Here is an 8,536-nt window from a genome sequence, read left to right as displayed (position 1 = left end):
GTTTTGCTAACTTACGACACGTTTATGAGCGGATTCTTTTTGATCCTAAGATAAATATGCAAAAGGAATACTTTTTTGTTTTTTTGCATAATCTTGCTATCCAACTAATAGACGGCAGGGCTAAAGTAAATATAAAAACAACATTTGGACAAAAAACAGATGACATTGATAAAACATCTAACCAATCTTCCCAGTAATTAAGAGCGGTAATGAGGCCTTTACCATGATTATTTAACTGATCAATAATTCATCAATAAGCATTCAGACCTGGCTCTCTGCTCCAGTTGCTCCTCCGGTGCTTGAGGTCTCTTCTCTTGAGCAAGGCTGACGTTGTCGTCCTGCTTCTTTTTGGCCGTGCTGCGCCACTGTGTCAAAAGCATCATATCGTAAATGTAAAAAACATTCAAAGTATGTAGTGCTTTACGTAAGAATGATTCCAATGAAACACCAACAACCAAAATATTGATCTGGTTTGTGTTTTTAATCGCACTAGGTGTGGTGAATAACAAACAACATTCAGAGAGAGAGAGTAGAGGAAGGTCCAGTAAACGACAATTGAGGACGTTTTTAAAGAGAAAGGCTTAAAAAAAAAAACTAAAAAAAACTTGTTAACCATTTTGTGACTGTTAGATGGAAAGAACAATTCTGTTGACAAATCAACAGACTGCAGTGTGCCATACCCCTGAAAATAGAACACCAAAGGCAGAGTTGCAATGATTATTTAAATGTTTGGAGATATGCCAAGTTTGATGCTTGGTAAACATAATTCATGTAAAACATTTTTTTCTGGATCTTGTTTTCCCCAAGATGGCGCCGCTGTAGTGGCTGCTAGTTGCAGGAGCTCTGCTAATTTTTTGGGCTTTCCGTAGTGTTTTACATTTGTAGCTGTATGTAGAAATGGCAGCTGGTTACATCAGCTCTGTGCTCTTTTAATGCATTTTATGTTCTTTGATGATAACCTCTTGTTTTCATGTGTTTTTTTCTTATTTTGTGTACTTTTTGTACCTGCACTGCAACCACATAATTTACCCATTATGGGACTAACAAAGTCTACCCTATCCTATTGGAACTCCCTTCCGATTTTGCAAACTTCCAGTTTATTCCCAGTAATCCTGTTTATTGTTGTCACAACGGTCACACGGTTAAAATAATCACCTGTGTCATTTTATGTCAGATTTGTTTTTTGACCTAAATCATCTCCTCATGACGCCGGCCACCTATGGTAAAATCCCCTACATCCTCAGTTGATCAGATCATTTGATTCTACCCCTTCAAGATAATGGCCTCTGAGAAATACATGACTGTTTGAACAACATTTTGAACATGTTAAGCAAGAAATGGCAACACTTTATTTTGAAGGTCTAAGAGTGACATGAGCGTGTCATAACATGACATGGGATGTGTCATGAACATTAATGACACTTTGAAGTGATATTAATGCTCTGGATCAGGTTTATGACAGGCTTGTGTGACTCTTATGTACACCTTCAAAATAAAGTGTTACCATAGCTTGCTAAAAGCACAAAGGCATGCCGAAAAAATGGCCTAAGTCAATTATTTCTCCTAAATCACATATTTCACACACATACAATGTCAATAGCCATGCTACTCAGTGGCCTAGTGGTTAGAATGCCCGCCCTGAGATGGGTAGGTTGTGAGTTCAAACCCCGGCCGAGTCATACCAAAGACTATAAAAATGGGACCCATTACCTCCCTGCTTGGCACTCAGCATCAAGGGTTGAAATTGGGGGTTAAATCACCAAAAATGATTCCCGGGCGCGGCACCGCTGCTGCCCACTGCTCCCCTCACCTCCCAGGGGGTGAACAAGGGGATGGGTCAAATGCAGAGGACACATTTCACCACACCTAGTGTGTGTGTGACAGTCATTGTTACTTTAACTTTAACTTAACTTTGTTACATCATTTTAGAGTGAAATGAACAATAAATGTCATATGTTACACTTTGTGAAGTTTTCCTGAAAAAGATGAAAAATGAGTTTGGCGATTATTTTAAGAGGGTGACTTTGTTATATATTCCATTGTTATGGAAAGCTTCCAACTTCCCATTTTTACAGTTATGGTCTCTGAAACGACAGTTGCACCAGAAACTCCTGTTGTAAGCAGTAACTCCTGTGAAATTATTTTTGCAAAAAAACAAACAAAACAAAAGCTATTTAAATAGCTCTACTTAACTAATACAGCAAATTGTACTTTTTCTTAATTGGTCAATTATATTGTACATTTCAAATAAATATAAAGTTTAAAATGGTGGTTGACTAATCTCAGGCCCAACTGTATGGCGGTAGGGAAGGAGAAAGGTAAAGAGAGGGAGACGCTATTCATTTCCCTATATTACTCTCATCCTTAAACTCTTGACAAACTAAATATCAACAAAAATTGCAACTCACACTGAACTTTTTCCGTGTTAGATCCCCTAAACCAGTGGTTATCAACCTTTTTTCAGTGATGTACCCCCTGTGAGCATGTTTTTAATTCAAGTACCCCCTAATCAGAGCAAAGCATTTTTGTTTGAAAAAAAGAGAGAAAGAAGTAAAATACAGCACTATGTCATCAGTTTCTGATTTATTAAATTGTATAACAGTGCAAAATATTGCTCATATTTAGTGGTTTTTCTTGAACTATTTGAAAAAAAAAAGATATAAAAATAACTAAAAACTTGTTGAAAAATAAACAAGTGATTCAATTATAAATAAAGATTTCTACACATAGAAGTAATCATCAACTTAAAGTGCCCTCTTTGGGGATTGTAATAGAGATCCATCTGGATTCATGAACTTAATTCTAAACATTTCTTCACAAAAAAAATAAATCTTTAACATCAATATTTATGTTAAAAAATCTAGCTGTCAACACTGAATATTGCATTGTTGCATTTCTTTTCAGTTCTTTTTGACAGACATTTTAGTGAGGGTCAAACCATCATGGCATGGGGGAAACTCTGGGTTTATGGTAATGAATGGAATAGCCTACTTGATTTGATGTTCAGTTTATGAACTTACATTCATATTTTGTTGAAGTATTATTCAATAAATATATTTCTAAAGGATTTTTGAATTGTTGCTATTTTTAGAATATTTAAAAAAAATCTCACGTATCCCTTGGCATACCTTCAAGTACCCCCAGGGGTACGCGTACCTCCATTTGAGAACCACTGCCCTAAACCAACATGTCAAAGTCAAAGTTGCTACCTCTTTCTCCTGCTCCAGGTGCTGCTTGAGCTTTTCGAAACACTCCCTTTTCTTGGCCTCCTCCACCAGACGCTGTGACACCTGGCGCCCTGCAGGGGGCGAGGGAGGGCGTAGTGAGCTTCTTAGGCCTCTGCGCTAAAAAGTGCATCAAAGCTATGGCACACAAACATCAAACAACATCAACAGCTGCCTCAAACAAACACTGATACGGCGACGCCAGGGAAGAGAAAGGGGCCAGCCAACTTTGCCTGGCGTCTTCTCGGGTCCTTAAATGATACGAGAAGTTTGTTACAAAGTGCGCGAGGGGTGATTAGACTTCACACTTGGCCATGTTCAAAAGATTCTCTCTGTGTAATTAAGCCTGGTGCACCGGTGCTGCCCTCACAGCCACAAGTCAACAAGCTAACGTCGGTTCCAACGCAAAGCCGAGCTATTTGGAAAAAAGTACACTATGAGTAGGGTAAGATGAATCTGTATATCAAAACACACATCAAGTTAGACATGCATTGTGTGTGTGTGTGTGTGTGTGTGTGTGTGTGTGTGTGTGTGTGTGTGTGTGTGTGTGTGTGTGTGTGTGTGTGTGACACTAACCACGAATGTTCTCCAGTGTTTTGGCTGCCGACGCTCTGACCTGATTGATCAGCTCCTGGCGCGCCTCCTCTGCTCGCTGGGCCTATAAACAGCAATCATAGTTAACGAAGATGTATGCGCCTGCAGCCTCCATGCCTGTATGTCAAAGTCAACAAAACACTTGTCTCAACAACTTTAGAGAGACACAAATATAAGATGACACGTAATACGGAAGGAGCATCAATATTCAAACACCGCAATTGTCGTACAAATCAAAAACTGACCGGATTTTTCCAGAAACAAAGACATTTGAAGATGGGGTTTTTAATTGTCCTATTGCGAGTGTTTACTGCTAATGTTAGCTGACTGGCTAACTGCTCTACAAGGCATTACGACGCCCATTTTCCAAAATGGCGCCAGTATGTGCTTTGGCCTGCCGTCTCTCGCTGTCAGTCCTGTTCATTTTTGTGCTGTTTGCATCTGTTGTCGTCTCTGTCAGATCACTGCTTGTGTGTGACCACCAAACGCTGTTGGATCTTTGCCCCTCTTCCACGGATATGATCAACTTTTACGTTGGTTTTTCGACGTCCCAATCAGCTTTTTCACCTGGCCGGATTCCTGCCTTACTTTCCCGCCTCCTGGCTCCTCTACCCCGGCGGAAGCGTCTCCGGCGCCGCGGTAAACGTGGCGGCCAGCTGGTGAAAGTTAGGGCACTCCTGGCCCGGCTTCCCAAAGGAGGAATGGTGCGGTATCCGGTCTCCTCCTGCACCCACGCTCACGGGATCCCATTGGTTCCTGGCTTGTTCCTATCGTTGATTTGGAGGAAGAGGCTTGCCGCCGTCGCTCCTGCTGTCCCCGCCCCCGGAGGCGCAGGGTGGATTCCCGCCACCTGCGGGCTCTGTGTCGGGCCCCACCCGGATTAGCTGCGGCCTTGGACATGCTGGCCCACGCCAGGTTCGGTCTTGTGAACGCAAGATCTTTGACAAACAAAACGTTTATCCTGAAGGATTTCTTCACTTCCCGCGGACTAGACTTCCTCTGTGTGACGGAGACATGGTTGAAAGCCGGTGAGTCCGCCCCTCTTAATGAACTTCTGCCTCCGGAGTGTTCCTACTTTAATTCTCCGCGGTCGTCCGGTCGAAAAGGAGGGGGATTAGCAGTCGTTTTTAAAAATGACTTTAAATGCCGTCAGATCCGCCTACAATCCTCCTTTTCAAGCTTCGAACTGTGCATGTTTGAACTGGGTCTTTCTGATGTCGTTCTGCGTTCGACACCGTCGACCACGCCACCTTAATCACTCGTCTTGAAAACTGTGTGGGCATTAGGAGCGCCGCCCTCAACTGGTTCTGGTCGTACCTAACTGACAGGAGTTTTTGTGTGAAAATAGACAGTTTTATGTCTTCCACAGCTTCTTTACCACATGGGGTGCCCCAGGGCTCAATCCTTGCCACAATCTTATTTGCGCTTTACCTTCTCCCCCTTGGTTCTGTTTTTAGGAAGTACGGTATTGCATTTCATTTTTATGCCGATGATTGCCAGATCTATTTTCCCATGGCACAAAATAACACGGTTCAACGTCTCATTGACTGCCTGCACGACATCAAAGCCTGGCTTTCAGCTAACTTCCTGAGCCTAAATGAAGACAAAACAGAAGTTATGTTGTTCGGTCCAAGTCGCTCTCCCTCCCCCAACGTTGACCTCGGGGGTAAAGTTCGACTGAGATTTTAAATTCGAAAAACAAATCAGCAGCGTCGTACAAAAAAGCTTTTATCAATTACGCCAAATAGCGAAAGTGAAACCGCTTCTATCAGGACATGATCTCGAGAAATTAATCCACGCCTTTATCTCGACTTGTCTAGACTACTGCAATGCCCTGTATGTAGGCAATAGCCAGGCCTCCCTCGCCCGCCTGCAGCTCGTGAAGAACTCTGCTGCTCGTCTGCTAACACAGACCCGCAGACGTGAGCACATCACCCCTATATTAGCGTCCCTTCACTGGCTCCCTGTGCGTTACCGAATCAATTTTAAACTCCTATTTGTTTTTAAATGCCTAAACAACCTCGCTCCAACATATCTCTCCGACCTCCTTCAGCCTTACTGCCCTACCCGATCCCTAAGATCAGCCGATCAGCTGCTACTGACGGTCCCTGACACAAGGCTGAAGCTTAGGGGTGACAGAGCTTTGGCCGCTGCTGCTCCCAAGCTCTGAAACTACCTACCTCTCACTGTTAGATAGGCCTCCTCTCTTCCTGTTTTTAAATCTCTCTTAAAAACATACTTACATTCCATGGCTTTTAACACTGAGTGATATCCATCCTGCTATGGCGCCCCATAATACACCTGCTGTGAACCTGTTTTTATGTTGTATTTATTTTAGTTATTTATTTTTTATCGTGCTCTGTTTGTGTTGTGTTGTGTTTGCTCGGTTCTCGTATTATCTTTTAACCTGCCCATTGTACAGCACTTTAGCTACCCCTGTGGTAAATTTTAAATGTGCTTTATAAATAAAGTTGATTTGATTTGATTTGTTATTAGGAAAGAGTGATGTTTACTTTATAATAGAAGTTAACTTATTTTTACACTTGTGTGACAGAGGGACATTTGCAGACTTTTATTGCACCCTCCTCATTCATTATTACAGGGAACATTTGATGACATTCGTCTTTTCTGACCTTGAGAATGTTAAGAGTGTTGGATGTGAGTCAAACAATGACACAGCATCAAATCATACATTTCATGCATTTGGGCCGGAACTTGCAAGCAGTTATGGATGCCTCTGCCTTTGGGGTTTTGAAGTCTGGCTACGTCACAGCGAGGTGGACGTGCCTTTTTGGACATTATGAAAGCCAGAGGGGCAGGGGCTTTGTTTGTGGAGTTTTAGGAAACACAAGAGAAGGAAAGATTGATGATTATTTTCATCTAATCACCACATGAGATGTGCGACACGCAGTGACATAAAAAATTTACACCAAAGTATATCCAATACATATCTAGACCAGTGGTTCGCAAACTTTTTTCTCCAAGTACCACCTTAGAAAAAAACTTGGCTCTCCAAGTACCACCATAATGACCAACATTTAAATACAGTAGTGTAGTAGGCCTAAGTATTCATAAAAACAAAGCAGAAGTTTTATTTAACAAGTAAATGTAATACTTTAGGCCCTGGTAACATGTGAAGTGAAGTGAAGTGTGAATTATATTTATATAGCGCTTTTTCTCTGGTGACTCAAAGCACATAGTAGATAGATGGATAGTACTTTATTGATTCCTTCAGGAGAGTTCCCTCAGGAAAATAAAAAAATAAAAAATAAAATGAAGTGAAGTGAAGTGAATTGAAACCCAATATCTAAGTTACATTTAAACCACTGTGGGTGGCACTGGGAGCAGGTGGGTAAAGTGTCTTGCCCAAGGACACAACGGCAGTGACTAGGATGGCGGAAGCGGGGATCGAACCTGGAACCCTCAAGCTCCATGACACACAGTTCAAATTTGAATGACAATAAAAGGAAATCTAAGTCTCTAAGTCTAAGTTTGAACAGTAACAGTGTGTTTAAATATTGGAAAATAAAACACTATACTGGTTATTCAGCCCACAAATAGAGAGAATATGACCAACTAAACTAGAGGAGCCATCTACGTTATAGTTAATTGATGAAATCAACCAAAAATGGTACGTCAAAACCACCAGCGCAGTGGCCTTGTGGTTAAAGTGTCCGCCCTGAGACTGGGAGGTTGTGAGTTCAAACCCCGGCTGAGTCATACCAAAGACTACAAAAAATGGGAGCCTCCCAGCTTGGCACTCAGCATCAAGGGTTGGAATTGGGGGTTAAATCACCAAATGATTCCCGAGCGCGGCGCACGCTGCTGATCAGCGCACTCACCTCCCATGGGGTGAACATGGGGATGGGTCAAATGCAGAATACAAATTTCACAACACCCAGTATGTGTGTGACAATCGTTGGGACTTTAACTTGACTTTAAATATAGTTCTAAACATAGTGCAGCTCATAAACCTACAATAAAACATGCTTTTATTTTGTGAAAGTATAATTTTGCAGCCGTATTTGATGCACTCTGTCTGCTGCTACATTCATGCGGTGTTGAGTGACCAGCAGGCTCTATAACACGCACCCGACGGCGCAAGTAACTTAAAAAAAAAAAACAGAACAACCAAAAAAATAACTTATTGCCCTCAATTTGTCAAAATTTTCTTTAGCTATAGCCCAATCACGGAGAAATTAGGACTTGTGTGTGAAGTATGTCAACTGAGGTGGCTGCCTCCAATGTATTTGTAATCTTTCTTTTTTGTAGCATGCTAACTAAATATGTCAGTGACGTGCAGTCACTAGAGGCAAGTGCCATCATGGAAAGAAAAAAAATGTAAACATTTTTTTTTTTTATTAAATTGTTATATGTATCCAGTGATTATACTATAAAGTTATTTTCCATTTAACTTCACCCGTGTTAGATTATGTTTATTTAAAATCGCTGAATTTTCACATTTGCCGTTCAAATACTGAGAAGAGACGGTGCGGTGAACAGCAGCCAGTTCTCACCATGGATTGCGGACTCGGATAACTGCTGGTCTGCTGTGCAGTGAGACCATATTGCTATATGAATTATATTATACATTTCCATAGTTTAGTTAGCTGAGGTATATAATGTACAGTGTATTTTGTCAACAACTGTATGTGTGTAACGTATTTCTTGTGCTGAGCGATCATAAAACAGCTGCAAAAGACGCACTCGCTGAGGCT

At 41.5% G+C, this 8,536-nt stretch overlaps 1 protein-coding gene across 4 annotated transcripts in view; it reads right to left on the bottom strand.

Moving 5' to 3' along the window:
- The window catches only part of LOC133612310 (gamma-tubulin complex component 6-like), an 85,383-nt gene that overhangs the window by 32,105 nt on the left and 44,742 nt on the right, over nt 1–8,536 (bottom strand). For 3 of the 4 annotated variants that reach the window (XM_061969606.2, XM_061969607.2, XM_061969603.2), the window contains exons 12-14: nt 3,801–3,882; nt 3,210–3,298; nt 268–365 (exon numbers count right to left, since the gene is read on the bottom strand). In XM_061969606.2, coding sequence (XP_061825590.2) covers nt 268–365; nt 3,210–3,298; nt 3,801–3,882 — 269 coding nt within the window. The remainder of the gene's footprint in view (nt 1–267; nt 366–3,209; nt 3,299–3,800; nt 3,883–8,536) is intronic. The other variant, XM_061969605.2, reaches the window with a different exon arrangement.

Source organism: Nerophis lumbriciformis, linkage group LG10, assembly GCF_033978685.3.
Source record: "Nerophis lumbriciformis linkage group LG10, RoL_Nlum_v2.1, whole genome shotgun sequence".
Taxonomy (NCBI): domain Eukaryota; kingdom Metazoa; phylum Chordata; class Actinopteri; order Syngnathiformes; family Syngnathidae; genus Nerophis; species Nerophis lumbriciformis.
The sequence above is the reverse complement of the archived record's forward strand: the minus strand, read 5'-3'. Positions and strand labels throughout refer to the sequence as shown.